The 16985-nt window shown below is 58.1% G+C and overlaps 2 protein-coding genes across 4 annotated transcripts; both read right to left on the bottom strand.

The window, feature by feature from the left end:
- Positions 1 to 1455: 1455 nt before the first annotated feature.
- ADAMTSL4 (ADAMTS like 4) lies at positions 1456 to 12996 on the bottom strand. Of its 3 annotated transcripts, none has more exons than XM_050749670.1 (19): positions 12887 to 12996; positions 12478 to 12630; positions 10052 to 10180; positions 9759 to 9822; positions 9106 to 9461; positions 8237 to 8933; positions 7892 to 7994; positions 6797 to 6933; positions 5985 to 6189; positions 5561 to 5733; positions 5302 to 5413; positions 5016 to 5201; positions 4723 to 4852; positions 4202 to 4406; positions 3714 to 3890; positions 3197 to 3400; positions 2896 to 3075; positions 2467 to 2611; positions 1456 to 2312 (listed from the first exon to the last, which is right to left on the bottom strand). In XM_050749670.1, exons 3-19 carry the CDS (start codon positions 10069 to 10071, stop codon positions 2176 to 2178), a joined length of 3231 nt encoding a protein of 1076 aa, XP_050605627.1. In that variant the 5' UTR covers positions 10072 to 10180; positions 12478 to 12630; positions 12887 to 12996; the 3' UTR covers positions 1456 to 2175. The 3 variants fall into 3 exon arrangements, with proteins under 3 accessions (XP_050605627.1, XP_050605636.1, XP_050605644.1); XM_050749679.1 differs by having other exon boundaries at positions 12478 to 12581; XM_050749687.1 differs by lacking the exons at positions 12478 to 12630; positions 12887 to 12996 and adding an exon at positions 12102 to 12447.
- LOC126932473 (uncharacterized) lies at positions 10206 to 12088 on the bottom strand. Its single transcript, XM_050751319.1, is given in 5 exon segments — positions 10206 to 11393; positions 11396 to 11594; positions 11597 to 11760; positions 11763 to 11872; positions 11874 to 12088. Coding segments are annotated over 5 exon segments (759 nt in total). The 3' UTR covers positions 10206 to 11322.
- Positions 12997 to 16985: the final 3989 nt, after the last annotated feature.

The raw sequence follows: 16985 nt of genomic DNA, 5'->3' as shown, positions 1-16985 counted from the left end.
CCTGAGAGGTCAGAGGCTGGAGGCCGAGAGGAAGCTCAGGGGCGGGCAGAAAGAGAAAACGGGTGCTGAAACCGGGGAGCCCTGCGAGGGGCTGCGACCGCACCTCCACCTGCGATTGGTTCTCAGGCTCAGGGCAAACGCCAAACCTGCCCAGCAACAGCCCTGAGCAGAGGGAGGGGAGCTTCGGGGAAGTCAGCTGAGCCGGCGCCGCCCAGCTCGGGGCTTCCAGGAATCGCTGGGAGGGCCCCAGCCTCCACCCCACCCCTCCCTGGGTCTCAGGACTCTGCTTTCGGCCTTCTATACCTACTGGGCGGGCTCGGGTCCCATTTCCCTGGCCCCCCCACATCTGTGACTCCCTGCTGACGCCTCTTTAGGCTCAGCGGAGACGTTGGAACTGGGCTTCCCTTGTGGCCCCCTTTCCTCGCTGCCTGCCCTGGGCTGACGTCAGTTTTGTCTTCCTTCTCCATTCCCTTTTGCCTCCTTCCCCACTCGCTCTCCTCTTAAGGTGTCCAAATTCTTCCTTCTCAGCCACTTTCAACTCAGAGAAAGCCCGAGTCCCAAAGCAACAGGAAGATGTGCGGGGGGCCGCGAGTGTGGGGAGATCCTGCCGCCTGGGGCAACTCTGTCGTCCCCCGCAGGGTCCAGGTGCTCAGAAAACAGCAGCCACTGAGTTCACTGTTTCCGCAGGCCCCGTATTCCCCGCCGTGCTCAGCTGGGCTTGTGGAGCCGCGAGCGGGGGCGCTCCTGTGGCACCGCCCCTCCCAGGCAGCCCGGCTTCCAGGAGAGACTTGGCCCCAGGCTCCGAACGGCAGAGGTCTGCCCCTCTTAGGTCGCCTCTAGCAAGTTCTCCACCTTGGGAGAAGCGAGTGGGAGGAGGAAGGAGGAGGCCAGGCTGAGCCATCTCTGAGGAATGTGGCTTTGGCAGGACATCCAGTGCCGCCCCGCTCCTCCCTCAGCCCCGCCCAGGGCCCCGGAGCCGGGCCGGGCTCCTCCCTCTCCAGGGGAAGGGCTCGGGGCAGGAATCCCTTCCCTTTCCCCACCCCAGGAGAAGCCCCAGAGCGTAGGCCAACGCGTACGGCAGAAAGGGGGACAGAAGGCAGGGCTAGAGAAAGGAAACAGGAAAAAAGAGCTTCGACAAGCCAATTGCCCTTCGCTCAGGCCCCAGAGGAAAGGCGCAGATTCCGGGAGACTTCCCAGAGAGACTCGGCCCAAAATAAAGGGCACCGCGGCCGCGCAGCCCTTCCCTCAGCTCTGGAGCCCAGCGCCCCACACCACACCTCAACTGGGAGAACTGGTGACCTCTAGTGGCCCATGACCAGCCTGCAGGGCCTGGGGCTGGCAGGGATCCTCTGGCCCAAACTCTCCTCCTGGGCTCTAATGCTGTTCCCCTGCGCACCCTACCTTCTGCCTTCACACTGCTGAGGGGCCCGTAGCCGACAAGGAAGAGCCCGCTTCTCATTTGTCATGACCATCTTTAATAAAAAATAAATTAGTTCTGGGTGGGAACCATTTCAGGAGGCAGGGAGTGGGGCTAGGGGCTGGGGGCGTCTCATGCTCACATTTCTCTTTTTTACTCTGCCCAGCTGGGCCTTGCTCTGAAGAGGCAGTCTCTCTCCTCCTGCCTTCCTGGGTAAGGCAGGATTGGCACTGGCTGACCCCAGCCCTAGCTAATTAGGGAGGCAGGGGTAGAGATACTAGGCAAATGAGAAGGGGTCAGAGACACAGGGCGGCTTAGAAGATATGAGGCCTGAACATGAGAAATGAGGCCTAGGCCACAAAACTGGAATTGGTGGGGAGACCACACTCTAAGTAGCTCAAATTAGCAAGGAACTGCAGACTTGCTTTCCTCTCCACCTAGGAAAATCTCAGGGAAACAGGTCTTGTCCTTCTCAGTCTGTGTAACTTCTTTTTGAAAAATGATACACGTTTGAGCACACTCACATCCATGCAGTCCCAAAAGCACACCTGAGGCATATGTGCACACACCCATCACACCACCACATGGGCCCAACCATAGCCCTGAAAGTCACTTTCTGTCACCTTGCCACCCTCTGTCACCTGGAGGACATCCCTGCTGAGACTGGGACAGGCTGGAGAGCCAGGGGGTTCAGAGTGGGCTGATCAATGGGTGACCGATGGTGGCATAGAAAACCATGAGGGTGCCCCAGACCCCTTTCAGGAGGGATCCTGGGGAGACCGCTCCAGGACATGTGCGCAAGAGCGGCAACAGGTGGCTGTGTAGTAGGGGTAGACGCAGAGCCGGGCCTGTACCACCAGGGGGCAATGTGGAGAGCTGTCCTTGCATTGATCATCTAGGGACAGAGGAGGCCAGTGGGCACAAGACAGTCACCAGGACCCACCTGTCTGGGAATGGGTGTGCTGCCCATTCCCACTGGTCCCTTCTCATCTCCTCCCATACTTCAGCTAATCCACTCTATTGGGGACTGGGGAGAGGGGGCTCTTTACCAGGGCGCTGGCTGCAGGGTTGGCTGTTACAGGGGCGCTTCCTGGAGGGCCGCAGTTGAGGAGGGCATCGGGTGCTGAGGGTCTGGTTGGCGCTCAGGCACTGGACCTCCCGTGTCTGCGTTCCCCCTTGACAGGAGCGAGAACACTGGGGCGACCCCGGCCATCATATCAGACCTTTGCCAGGCCTGGGATCCTCCTTAACCCCCGGCTGCCACCTCTCTCCCCAAAAGGTGGTGGTGGGGACCCTCCTAGGACATTGTGAAATCCCAAGTGGAGGGGGCCCATCTGTCCTCCAAGTCTATAAGAAGTAGGACAGTGGTAATACTTGGCTGGGCTTATTCTGGGGCACAGAGAGGCCTGGAGGCGGTACAGTGAGAGGACCTCCCCTGGGGGCCCAGGCTGAGCAGGGCAGGGCAGCCAGGCACTCACCGGGCTCCAGGGTGTGGAAAACCATCGGTCCTGGCAGGCCTGCCCTTGACAGGGCTGCAGGGCAGGGGGCCTGGGGAGGTGAGAACAGTTGCTTGGAGAAGTCACGTTGAATTCCGTCCCCAGTTTGGAGACACAGATGATGTCTCTACGCTGTGTGCCGGAGCCACATTCGGAGGAACACTAGTGTAGGGGGAGGGCAGGGTGATGAGGGGAGGGGAGGACAGAGAGTGCCCCAAGTGCCCACAAGGAATCCCACTGGGACTGGCACCCCCTCCCTGCCCTCAGCAGGTGCTCAGCTCACCTCACCCCAGGGCCCTGTGTACCAGCGCCAAGTCCTCTCACAGGGCCCCAGGCTGCAGGCACGCATGTCAGGGGGCCGGCTTCCTGGTGGACAGCTCTGCCCAGTTCCTGCTCCTGCTTCTCCCTGGCCTGGCCCGAGGGCTGCCCCACTCCCAAGGCAGACCACAGAGCGCCGCTGGATTCCCGTCCCACACTCGGCTGAGCACTGCGGAGGAGGAGAGCGGCCTGCGTGAGGGGCCTGCTGGTGACTGGCACAAGGGACAGGAGAGGGGGCAGGGAGGGATGCATCCTGGGTCCGAATCCTGGGCGGTAGGGAACGTCCCCGGGTACCAGGCCTGGACGGGGAATCCTAGCTGGGCCCCTCATGGAAGTTGTTCTCACTTACCTCTGAGTTCCCAGTGTCAAGCATATAGCAGGCACTTGATCAATACAAGTTTATTGAGCTGTGCTGGAAAGGCTGAGGTGTCCTGGGCATGGTCACCCAGGATGCAGGACATGGCTGGGGGTTCGGGGCTCACCTTGGAGTTCCAGTCGCTGTGGAACCAGGCGGTAGTACAGGGCCCCATGTCACAGGCCTCTCTGCTGGGGGGCTGCGGGGGGCCTGACGCGCACTCCTGCTCACTCACTTCATCACCATTGTTCCCAACACAGCGAACCTGCCGGCTTCTCTGGCCCCGGCCGCACCGCACGGAGCACTGAGGGGGCGAAGGGAATCCAGGGAGCTGGGCTTCTCAGCCAGCCTCCAGCTCTAGGGCTTCAGAACCAGGCTCTGCCTTCGATCCCCAGCCCAGCAGTCACATGGTTTCATGGGCTGAGGAGGAGGCTGAGCCCTAGGGCCCCGGGCCCCCAATCCCTGATTCAGTCCCTTATCTGACTTCTATATTGGGGGTCCATATGAAACCCTGTTTGTAAATAGTTTCTGCTGATGAAAAAGAAGTTGAAAAACCGCTGCTCTTGTTCACCGGTGCCCATTCCCCTCCCCGGCACCTTGCCCGGGCGCACTCACCTGGCTCCAAGGAGAGCCAACTTCCCAATGGCCACAGAGGCGCAGCTGGCAAGACTGGGTGATGTTGGGCCGGGGGAGATGTCCACAGCGCTCGGGGGGCACCGAGGAGCCACCCCCCCCAAACTCCTGCCGGCATTGCAGCTGGCGGTGCTGGGTGCCAGGGCCACAGGAGCGGCTGCAGGATGTCCACTCACCAGCCTCCCAGCTGCAGGCACCAGCAGGGCACGGAAGAGATGGAGACACAGATGAGATATGTGGGGCTGCCATGGCAGGGGAGATGGAAGACACATTGGACATGGGAGCCTCAGAGGAGAGTGGGCACGTTTGGCATTTGGAGTCTGGGTTCCTGGGGGGCTCAGCCTGCCATGGCTTTCTTGCTGCCTACCGAATGTCCGCCTTTCTAATCTAATGTTGTCTCTCTGCAGCCAGGAGATGTCGCGTTGAGTGCAGAATTCAGGTAAGATTCTGGGGGCAACTGCTGTGTTTCCAGTACCCTAACCCTCCCCGTGGGCCATACTCACTATGGGGGGCACGGGGCGCCGTGGCAGGGTTCAGGGGAGGCTGGGGGCCTGGCACCCGCGGCACAGCTGCGTTCATCCAGTTCCTCTCCCGACTCACGGGAGATGCAGAGGAAAATGGGGCGCCAGACACCTGAGTGGGTGAGAAGGCAGCCAGGGAGGCAGGAGGCTGGAGCCCAAGCTCAGTGGTGTCCCAGATGCAGGGTCGGGCGTGGCCCCACTATCCCGGATGCAGGATCAGGAGTGTCAGTTGGGGAGCTTGGACTGAGGTGCTGGTCCAAGGTGCAATGTCTCACCTTTCCCACAGGACGCTGAGCATGCGGAGTGTCCCACTCGTTTCCAGTACGCAGCTGGAGACCCCAGGGGTGTCCTGGGATGGGGCGGGGCAGGCATCTGGGGGATCCGCACCTGGCGCTGGAGAGTGCCTGGGGTCCGGGCTGGGCGGGGCACTACAGCGAGTGGGGGCTCCACCCTCAGAATCTCTGTGCAGGGGAGCAGGTGAATCAGATGCCACCCCACTGCCCCAGAGCCGCCCCTGCAGCTTCTCCCTCCTCCTTCCAAGTGCAGGGGTCAGAGTCTTACCTGGCTGAAGCTGGGGGACAGCGGGCTCTGAGGTGGGGTTCTCAAGGATTGGAGGAGATGAAGAGATGACATACTGATAAAATACGCCTGGGTTTTCCTCCTGAAAGATCATCTGGGGAGAAGAGAAGATAATGAATGTTTGGGGGTGGCCAGAGGGGGATGCCACCAGCTCTATCTCCCATCTTGACAACCACAGCTCTGCCCTTAGAGGGAACAGCCTCCCTCCCCAGCATCCAGCTGCCCCTGGCCCCAGGCTCACATAGACATCCACAGGCTGGGTGGTGGGGCCTTCAGCCGACAGACTCTCCCCTTTGCCCTCCTCCCTGGGAGGACGGTTATATCGAAAGACGGTCCCGCCGGCCCTGTAGGACCCAGGGGGATCCACAGCCCAGTTCCCATTGATGATGGACCGGCCCCCAGGGCCACGAAGTGCTGCAGGTCAGAGGTGAGAGATTGGGAAATTCCAGGGTGATAATACTTTCCTCCTCCCACACTGTGTCCTCAGCCTATAGAAGCTCCCACCAGAACCTAAGAGCCCCCCAAGCCCTCTCAGCTTCCTCACTCCTTCCACAAGGGGAGGGGCCAGACCCTGGACTTCCCCGTTTGGCTTGCTCACTGCACTGAGTGGGGGTATGGAGGGCTGAACAGACATGGAAGTGAAAGGGAGGCAGCTGGGTGCTCACCCAGGTAGTTGGAGCTAGGCCGGAGCTGGGCAATCTGGAGCCGCGAGGCTCCCGCTGGAATCCACAAGATCTTCTGATAGCCCAGGGGGCCCCCTTGGTCAGTGAGGTTCCCCGAAACAAGGCGACAGGTAGAATCATCACCCCCACAGACTCCACAGCCATCAGGACGCCTGCCAGAGCCAAGGATCCCATCACAGCCGGGGCTCTGGAGAGAGTGAGGTGAGGCAGCGGCCACAGAATGCCAGACACCACCTCAACCCCACCCCTGTCCCCTCGGGAGCCTCAGCTCACTACCCTGCTTTTTGTGCTACAAGTGAGAGCACAAAAGCAGCCCCACCATCCCCAGTCAGACCCAGGGACACGGACAGGTGCCCGATCAGATCCTTCAGGCTCTGCTCAGCCCAGCTTGGCAGGTTAGAATTCTCCCTTGGTTATCTCAGTATAGTGTTTTGTTGTTGAATTAATTAATGAGACTGTGCAAATACGTGTGTGTGCATGTGTGCATGTGTTCATGCATGTGTCTACATGTGTATGTGTACGGGTGTGCGTGCGCATATGCGTGTGTGCATGTGTGTCCGTGTGTGTCTGTGTGCATATGCATATGTGCATGTGTTCATGCACGAGTGCACATGTGTATGCATACATGTGTCTGTGTCCATATGTGTGCATATGCATGTGTGTCTGCATACGTGTGTGTACATGCTTGCATGTGTGCATATGTTCATGCATATGTGTGTGTACATGTGTATGTGTACAGGGGTGTGTATCTGTGCGCATATGCGTGTGTGTGTGTGCACCCCGTCTTCCCTCACCAGACAGCGTCCAGCCACACAGATGTCAGGGGCTCCAGGCTGACATAGGGTCCCATCCTGGACCTTTTCGGTGTGACGGACATAGAAGCGGAAGCCACGGGGCCGGCAGTTCAGTTCACAGCGCTGGGAGCCCTGGACTAAGGGACAGAGTAGAAGGGTGGTTAGTGGGCTCCCTGGTGGGAGGTTAGCTGAGAGAGGCCCCGGGGGGGCACCTTGAGGTTGCCCAGGTCACTGTGGATGAAGGAAATGTGACAACAGCACAAGCTGAGAAGGTGGTCAGGGCCGGCACAGTGGCTCATGCCTATAATCCCAGCACTTTAGGAGGCTGAGGCCGGTAGATCATTAGGTCAGGAGTTCAAGACCAGCCTGGCCAATATGGTGAAACCCCATCTCTACTACAAATACAAAAATTAACCGGGCATGGTGGCACATGCCTGTAGTCCCAGCTACTTGGGAGGCTGAGGCAGGAGAATTGCTTGAACCCAGGAGGCAGAGGTTGCAGTGAGCCGAGATCTGTACTCCAGCCTGGGTGACAGAGCGAGACTCTGTCTCAGAAAAAAAAAAAAAAAAGGAAGGTGGTCAGGTCAGTCGAGGTCACTGAGACCATCAAGGGGACTCTGAACCGAGAGAGGAGCAATCCCTGACGCCCATGATTCTGTGTGTTCAGAGCTCTTGAGTGCTTGTCTTCGTGTCAACACAGGCCTAAAATGAAGCGGATGGTAACTTGGGAGCAACCGATACGGTAGTGCCCAGGATACGTGGCACACCCCCACACAGCTGTCACGGCTGGACAGGATCTCTCCCACTGTGGCCCTCTTGTGTCACAGCCACCCGACCCCCAGTGATGGCCTTCCCAGAGGAGTCCGGACAAAGCGTGTCTCCCGCACCTCCTCCTCCCACCCCGACCCCTCTGCAGACCACTCGCCGCCACCTGTGCTGTCTCCTGACCCAGCCCCAGGGAGAAGAAAGAAGGCACGGCGCAGGGGAAGCAGAGGGGCTGGAAGTCATTCAGGGCTGGGAGTAAGCAGGTGTCTCCTCTCCCCTTCATCCCCAATTCCAAGTCATCACTGCCCAGGGGTGGGCAAGAAACCTCACCTTCGGTGAAGGGCTCCCACTGGTACAGCTGGCCCATGAATTCCTGGGAGTTAAAGGCCGCGCACTGCAGGGCCCGGGGGTCTGGCTGCTCGGGGGGGCAGGGCTGCGGTGAGGGGTACAAAGGAGTCAGAGCTGGGGAGCAAAATGAGGGTAAAGTCAGGGCTGAACCTGGGGAGCAGGCGGGAGGATCAGGTCAGCGGAAGAGCTCCAAGACCCCTGCCCTGAGGTGGTCAGATGCCAAGGCCCTTCTCCCTCAGGGGCCGAGAAGAAGCTGAGGGCCCAGCTTCAGGGCGGGGAGGCCACACTGGAGGTTGGGGTTGGGAGGGGAGACCCGAGGAGACTCACCGCTTGGCTGCAGGCTCTTAGCTGCTCACTCTCCCCAGAACATCTTGGAATAGGGCTACTGGGAGCAAAGAGGCTCCAGAGGGAGCTGGCATGGGGGCCGTTGCTCAGCAGGGGCAGCCAGCCGTCCGGGTGCTGAGGGTCAGGCTCCAGGCGGTGCCCGTGAGGAGTCCCCCCCATTCCCCAGGGCCCCTGGCCCTGCTGGCCTCGGCCCCGAGGGACTGAAGGGAAAGGATCAGGGCGTCTCCCTGCTACCTGGGGACTGGCCCAACCCTGGGAACTTGGCCTTCGTGGCTGAGGGGATGCACGGAAGAAGCCACCTTCTCCTAAGGAGTGCGTGGGTGAGGGGGCCTCTGTGTCAGCGGCCTGGGCTCTGGGGTGGTGCTGTGGAGGGGCAGGCCTGGTTCTGGGAGCCACCTCTGTCTGAGCAGTTTCAGGGCTTAGAGGTTCTGCTTGGGGGGATGGGGTGTGGACAGACAGTTCTGTGGGAGGGAGCTCAGTCTTGGGGCTGCCGTTTGTGGAGAATGGCTCTGCTCTTGGAGTAGGGGATGGAATGGGCTCTTCCCCTCTAGAAGAAATCAGGGACAGCTCAGATCTGGGTGGCCTCCGAGGGTGCCTGCGGTTCCGGTGCAGTGGCAATGCAAAGGGCACTCTCCCATAACCGAACATTCCTGGCTTGATGGGGTCTCGAAGCCGGGACCTGAGAAGGTGTTTCAGATGTGGGGGCACAGCTCTGACCACCTCTGACCCTGTTTCCCCAGTTTACTTCCTGGCACCAAAGACAAGCCCTCTGAAGTCACCCGTGCTCCCCTTTCCTTCTTGCTAAGCCCCCACCTTGCCCAAGGCCCACCTCTTCCACCCAGGCCTCTCACCTCCTGGCCGCTTGAATCTCCTGGGTCTCCTCTCTCCCTAGGTGGGAAGCAGGACCTCGAAGTGGGCCACCCCTTCCCCAAGACTGTGTCCTGTACAAGGGGAGGGTTTCTGGAGAAGTCTGGGGTCTGGGACCCTGGCCCCGGGGGAGGAGGGCTTCTGGATGTCTTGGGGGCCGGGGAGGGAGGGGCAGACTCGGGCGGAGCTGCACTGTAGGGAGCTGACATGTCCGGCTCCTGCGCTGCACCCCCACCCCGCAGGGCTGGGAGCAAGAGGCCCACTGGACCCAAGGTCCCCAGACACCTTCAAGGCCCTGGCCCTCCTCTGTAGGTGTCTGAAGAGAGTGTCCGGACAACACCTATATAGAGAAAAAGGTCAGACAGAATTGGAAGGATTAGAGGGAACTGTCCAGAGCGTCCATCTAGACCACCGCTGGGGCTCACAGAGTCGCTGCCAGTCCAGGGTCACATTCAGCAGCAGAGGGAGAACTACACCTCGGCCTCTTGGTGTTGTGAGGCAAGTAACTGTGGAGTTGGCAGGGGAGGTGGATGGGCTGTGGGGAAAGGGGGCGTGGCCTGGAGAGATGGGGTGGGAGCCCAGGGGGAGATGAAAGGGTGGCAGGCAGGCTGCAGCTGCTCACTTGTCCAAAGCTCACCTCCTGATCCAGGCAGAGCTGAGGGAGGGACAGAAGCAGCAGCAGCAGCAGATACAGCCAGGGCCTGCAAACCAAAGGCCATGGGAGGGACGTCAGACTGGAGCCAGAGGGGGTGTTGCAACACCACCCTCCGCCCCCAGCCGGCTCCCCATATCCTGACTACCAACTTCTCAGAAAGCAGAAGTTACTCATCACTTCCCCTGCCCCTCCCAGTGGTCCTCTTTCCCTCACTTCCAGACATGGAGCCGTCCCAGCAACCCCCCTTCCCTCCCCACCATGGCCCCTTCTCTCACCTGCCTGCCCAGTTCTCCATCACTCCCCCCTCTACTGCCCCAGGGCAAGGGAGGAGCGGACTGGTCACAAAGACTACACAGCTATCTGGGCAGGCATCTGGGTAGGCATCTGGGTGTGGAGGGTGCTCTCTGCAGGGACAGAAGCCTGGTGGTTACCTCTCCAGTGTCCAGAGAGCTTGGGGCTGGGAGGACAGATCAGAGTGGAGGAGGTGGTGAGACTGGCCCACCCCTTTAGGATCCTCAGGGTGGGAGCAGGGAGGATCACTGCCTTGTCCATCTGTAGAGGCTACATGGTCGGGGGCTGACCTCAGCCTTCCAACTAAGGCTCAGTCCCCACCCCTGGGCCCTGTAGGGGCTTCTTAGCTCCTCCCCAAATCCTACCTAGAGACTGTTTCTAGGCCGGCTCAGGCACACACAAACGGCTTTTTTTTTTTTTTTTTTGAGATGGAGATCTCACTCTGTCATCCAGGCTGGAGTGTAATGGTGCCACCAAAGCTCATTGTAGCCTCAAACTCACAGGCTCTCCTTCCTCCTCAGCCTCCTGAGTAGGTGGGACTACATGCGTGCACCACCACACCCAGCTAATTTTTGTATTTTTTGGTAGAGACGGGATCCAGCTAAATTGCACAGGCTGGTCTCAAACTCCTGGCCTCAAGCGCTTCTCCCGCCTTGGCCTCCCAAAGTGCTGGGATGACAAGTGTGAGCCACCGCACCCAGCCAGAGGGCTCCTTCTAAAATGGTTGTCATCTGCTCCCACTCCTGCCCTCCCAGAGGTGCCTAGAAAGTAGAGGAGGAAGGCTCCACTGAGGATGTGCCAGACACTCTCTCTGAGGATCCACCAGAAGCCCCTTCCTCGGGTCTTCCAGAAACGAGACCTTCCCCAGCCATCTCTCTGTCCTACTTGCCTCCTGGCTTTCTCTTCCCTTCTGTGGAAGAGATGTGCGGGAACATCCAGGCACATCTCAGACACTTTTGGCCAAGGGATAAGCTAAATGGGTTGACGGTTTTATCTCTAGAGAAGAAGCCGGCAATGTAACACCCACTCTGGGTGCCAGCATCCAGCACTGGTTCAGTGAGGGCTTGTTTCCTGTGCGGCTCTACCAGCTGGGGAAGCGGGAAGGAGAGGTGCAGCCAGGGCTGCCTCTTGCCCCAGCCACAGGCCTCTCATTCTCAAGAGCCAGGAAGTCCATCTGAAGTTCAGCTTTGAACACTGGAGAAGTGAGGCTTGGAACCCTCCCGAGCCACAAAGCCTGACTCTCCTTGCCCCCTTCTCACTTAGAGGCCTTCCCACCCCTGCTCCTCATCCCACTCTTGGGTCTGCTTTCCAGGAAAAAAAAAAATGTTTCTGTTGGATCTGAAAGGCACCCGGGAAAGGAATCCAGGGAGCCCTCAAATTGCTGAGGTGGGCCAGCTCTGGGGCAGAAAATGACCAAGAGAAGGGAAGGAATGTGCCTGGGGGCAGACACTGCGCCCCACTGCCCTCCCTGAGACCTAGGGCTCATAATTTGAGGGAGGGGTCAGAGTGGCTGAGCCGGAGCAGGCGTGCCTCACGGTTTAGGGTTGGGGAGGGGGTTGCCGATTGCCACTCCTTCCCCTGGCTGGGCCGGCCACTGAGGTCAGCAACTCCGCCCTGACTGAACGGGGGAGGCCAGGGTCTCCAGAGAAGGGCCCATGTTCCACCCAAGTGTTCAGGCTCTGCCTGACTCTGTTACTCTAGCTGAGGGAAGAAGAAAGGGGGTGATGGTCACTGCCGGCCCCTTCTCTGATGCCGACCCCTCTCCATGCCCTCTCTGCCTCTGTTTCTCTCTGCCACCCAGATCTCACCGCCCCTCTCCACGGGTCTACCCAGTACACATAATCCCGTCCCGAGCTGGGTTTGGCCTTGGCAGTTCCCTGGAGAAGTGAGGGGTGGGGGTGACGTGAGCTCCCGGGGCCGGGGCCAGGCCTGGCTCCCTCTCTGGAAAAGTCCCACCCCACCCTCCCCTGCGCAGCCCGGCAGGGGCCCATGCCCCCTCCTCTGCAGAAACACACGCACATTTGTGCTTCTCACCCCTTTCCATGTGCCTCATTTGGTGTAGTTCACGGCCCAGGACGGGGAAAGGAGAGGTCAGAGGTTGGTGCCAGAATAGACCCTGGTCTGGACAAATGTGGGCTCCTCCGGGCCACACCTCTCCACACTGCCCAGTGAAGACCAAGGAACAGAGACCTGCGCAGGGCTCACCCCTTCACCCCCAGGTCTCCCTGCTGGAGAGTGTGGCTCGACCCTATGTTTCTGGAATAGCCACAGAGAATCCCTGTCCTGAGTCCGAATCCCCTGGCCCTCATGGAGCCCTCCACTCCTGGGTCTGGCAGGCCACCCCAACAGGTGTCTTTCTTTTTTGTCAACCTCTTCTGTCATCGGACTGAACTGGATCAAGGGCACCCACCTGCGTCCCTCGCGGCGACCCTGTCCTCCAACTCCAGGAGTTGCAGTAGGGGGGCGGGAGGCACACCGTCCGAGAGCACCCTCCTAGGGAGAGGGCAGGAGGCGCTGCCCGCGCGGGGAGGTCGTGGGTCTGTTTTCCAACTTCGCTGTGTGACTTAGGAGGAATTTTGGCTCACTCCTCGCCCGGGTGATGGGGCCAGAGTTCCACGGGATCAGACCCCCTCCCCAGGAATTCGACCCCAGGGGCTGGAAGATCGTCCGAGGCCACCGGAGCTGGGGCCGGGGTCGTGGCGGGGGCGCGACCGACCGCACAGCGCAGGGAGAGGGGACGACGCGGGCGCGCGGGGCTGGCGGTCTAACGGGACCCGGGAGAGGGGCGGCCGGGGCCGGGGTCTCGGGGAGGTCTCTACCTGCTCTGCGCGCCCCGGTGGCCCGTTAACCCTTCTGCGCCCGGACGCTCTCTACAGGCAGCCTCGCTCCGCGGCGGCCACTGCGGCCCCTGAGCCGCTCTCGGGACACCGCCGCCTCGGCCGCGACTCCGCCCTCGCGCCCGCCCCCGCCCCGCCCGCCACGCGCCCCAGCCCGCGCCCCTTGGCGGTCCCGGGGTGGGGACGGTCGGCCTCGCAGTCCCGCTCGCCAGGACCACCCACCCCGGGCTGCGCGCCGGGCGCCCCCGGTCGGCTGCGTGAGCAGAAGCCCGGGCGGGCCCAGCCGGGGTCGGAGGCTGCGGTCGCTCCCGGGCGCTGTCCTCGTGTCCGGCTGGGATTAGGGACTTAAGCAGCCCGGGCCTCCGAGTGGCTCGGGTGAGCGGTGCGAGAGCGGCGCGGCGCGGGCGGCCTCCAGGGGCGCCTGGAGCTAGGCGGCCTGGGAGAGCCGCTGGTCCGGGAGGGCGGCACCCTGGACGGAGGTGCCCGCGGCCCCGGATCCGCGTGGGTCCAGGCTCTCTCCTCCACGCAGCCTCACCTGCAAGCTCAGTCACTCCTAGCTCTCCCGTGTTGGGCAGTGAACCCTGTGGTTCTGATTGCTGGGACTTCTATGAGCTTCGGTTTTTCCCTCAGTAAGGTTTTACACTCGGGACTCAGCGGAAGGACAACGTGCTGACTTCTGAGTCAGAGTGATCTGGTTTTGAATCTCAGCTCCAGCACTTGCCGGCTGTGTGGTCTTCCACAAATACTTCCACCTCTGTGTGGTGCAGTTTGCTCATCTGCAAAATGGGACTAATCTAATATATAGGATGGACTTGGATATGTCTCTTTATCTATTTATATATGGAAGAATGCACCCCAAACTCAGTAGTATTGGTGACATCTGGGGAGGGGTTCAGGGTTGGAGGAGAACTGAAAAAGGCTTTTGCTTTTTACTCTGTGTTATGTTTATTATTATTATTCGAGACGGAGTCTCTCTCTTTCGCCCAGGCTGGAGTGCAGTGGCGCGATCTTGACTCACTGCAAGCTCCGCCTCCCGGGTTCACGCCATTCTCCTGCCCCAGCCTCCCCCGTAGCCGGGTCTACAGGCGCCCACCACCACGTCCGGCTAATTTTTTGTATTTTTAGTATTTTGTATTTTTGTATTTTTATATTTTTATAAAATATATTTATAGTATATATTTATACTATTTTTTATACAAATATTTTTACAAAAATTTTATACAAATTTTATATACAAAATATATTTATAGTATTTTGTATTTTTAGTAGAGACGTTTCACCGTGTTAGCCAGGATGGTCTCGATCTCCTGACCTCGTGATCCGCCCGTCTCAGCCTCCCAAAGTGATGGGATTACAGGCGTGAGCCACCGTGCCCGGCCTCTTGTTATTAATATTATTATTATTGAGACGGAGTCTCATTCTTGTCGCCCAGGCTGGAGGGCAATGGCACGATCTCGGCTCACTGCAACCTCCACCTCCCGGGTTCAAGCGATTCTCCTGCCTCAGCCTCCTGAGTAGCTGGGATTACAGACGCCCGGCGAATTTTTTTTTTTTTTTTTTTTTTTTTTTTTTTTTGAGACGGAGTCTCGCTCTGCCGCCCAGGCTGGAGTGCAGTGGCCGGATCTCAGCTCACTGCAAGCTCCGCCTCCCGGGTTCACGCCATTCTCCTGCCTCAGCCTCCCGAGTAGTTGGGACTACAGGCGCCCGCCACCGCGCCCGGCTAGTTTTTTGTATTTTTTAGTAAAGACGGGGTTTCACCGTGTTAGCCAGGATGGTCTCGATCTGCTGACCTCGTGATCCGCCCGTCTCGGCCTCCCAAAGTGCTGGGATTACAGGCTTGAGCCACCGCGCCCGGCCTTTTTTTTTTTTTTGTATTTTTAGTAGAAACAGGGTTTCACCATCTTGGCCAGGCTGACCTTGAACTCCTGACCTCAGGTGATCCAAGTGCTGGGATTACAGGCGTGAGCCACCGCGCCTAGCCGTGTTATGTTATTTTTGTGAATTTTTTAACCACAAGAGTAATCCATCTATTAGTTTTATCTTTTTTTTTTTGAGACGGAATTTCACACTTGTTGCCCAGGCTGGAGTGCAATGGCGTGATCTCAGCTCACTGCAACCTCTCCCTCCCAGGTTCAAGTGATTCTCCTGCCTCGGCCTCCCGAGTAGCTGGTATTAGAGGTGTGCACCACCACGCCCGGCTTATTTTATATATTTTATATTTTTTAGTAGAGACAGGGTTTCTCCATGTTGGTCAGGCTAGTGTCAAACTCCCAACCTCAAGTGATCCTCCCGCCTTGGCCTCCCAAAGTGCTGGGATTACAAGCGTGAGCCACCACGCCCAGCTATTATTTCTTAAAAATAAATAATGTATGTCAGCTGGGCGTGGTGGTGAAAACCTATAGTCCTAGCTACTCAGGAGACTGATGGGGGAGGATCGCTTGAGCCCAGGAGTTTGAGGCTGCAGTGAACTATGAACTATGACTGTGCCACTGCACTCCAGCCCCTGCGACAGAGAGAGACCTTTCTCAAAAAATAAATACATAAATAAAATACGTAAAATGACTGGCATAGAGTAGACAATAAATGGTCACTGCTATTTTTATATTTTTACTTTTTTTTTTTTTTTTTTTTTTTTTGAGATGGAGTCTTGTCCTGTCACCCAGGCTGGAGTGCAGTGGTGCCATCTCTGCTCACTGCAACCTCTGCCTCCTGGGTTCAAGCGATTCTCCTGCCTCAGCCTCCTACCTAGCTGGGATCACAGGCGCGAGCCACCACACCTGGCTAATTTTTTGTATCTTTAGTAGAGATGGGGTTTCACCGTGTTGGCCAGGCCGGTCTTGAACTCCTGACCTCATGATCCTCCCGCCTCAGTCTCCCAAAGTGCTGGGATTACATATGTGAGCCACTGCGCCCGGCCTATATTTTTACTTTCTATTTACTGACGCGTTGTGTTTTGTTGGGTCTACTCAGTGTTTTAAAGGTTTTTGTTTGTTTGTTTTTTGTTTTTAAGACAGGCTAGTTTCAAACTCCTGGGCTCAAGAAATCCTCCTTCCTTGGGCTCCTAAAGTGCCAGGATTACACGCATGAGCCACTGGGCCCAACCTAAAGGTGTATTTTTTTTTTTTTTTAATAACTTGTCAATACCTATTTTAAAACCTGGATATTTTAAAATTTCCCTTGAAAAACTAAAACACAAAAATAGAAGCTCTAACAACATTGTCGTGCATCCTCACAAAATATCGGAGGTCTTTGGTTCCCCTACCTGTCATTTCTTGGGCACCTTTTGCACTTTATGTTGAGGAAGCAGCAAGAGGACAGTCTCTAGCCTCGAGGAGTTGGGTCTGATCAGGCACAGACACTGCAGGTAATGGGGTCATGGGAAGGTTAATACTGGGCTCAGCTGAAGGAGATGTTATCTCTAAGAAGATGATGGGGCCGGACGCGGTGGCTGAAGCCTGTAATCCCAGCACTTTGGGAGGCCGAGGCGGGTGGATCACGAGGTCAGGAGATCGAGACTATCCTGGCTAACATGGTGAAACCCCGTCTCTACTAAAAATACAAAAAACTAGCCGGGCGTGGTGGCGGGCGCCTGTAGTCTCAGCTACTTGGGAGGCTGAGGCGGGAGAATGGCGTGAACCGGGAGGCGGAGCTTGCAGTGAGCCGAGATCACGCCACTGCACTCCAGCCTGGGAGACACAGCGAGACTCCGTCTCAAAAACAAACAAACAAAAAAAAAAAAAAAAAACAAAAAAAAAGAAGATGATGGATATGAAAACATAAAATGCTTTCAAAATGTAAGAATTGGGCCGGGTGCGGTGGCTCATGCCTGCAATCCCAGCATTTTGGGAGGCCAAGGTGGGCAGATCACCTGAGGTCAGAGTTCAAGACCAATCTGGCCAACATGGTGAAACCCCATCTCTACTAAAAATACAAAAATTAGCTGGGTGTGGTGGTGGGCGCCTGTAATCCCAGCTACTGGGGAGGCTGAGAAAGGGAGAATTGCTTGAACCCAGCAGGTGGAGTTTGCATTGAGCTGAGATGATGCCACTGCACTCCGGCTTAGGTGACAGAGTGAGACTCT

This window comes from Macaca thibetana, chromosome 1 (assembly GCF_024542745.1).
Source record: "Macaca thibetana thibetana isolate TM-01 chromosome 1, ASM2454274v1, whole genome shotgun sequence".
Classification (NCBI taxonomy): Eukaryota; Metazoa; Chordata; class Mammalia; order Primates; family Cercopithecidae; genus Macaca; species Macaca thibetana.
The sequence above is the reverse complement of the archived record's forward strand: the minus strand, read 5'-3'. Positions and strand labels throughout refer to the sequence as shown.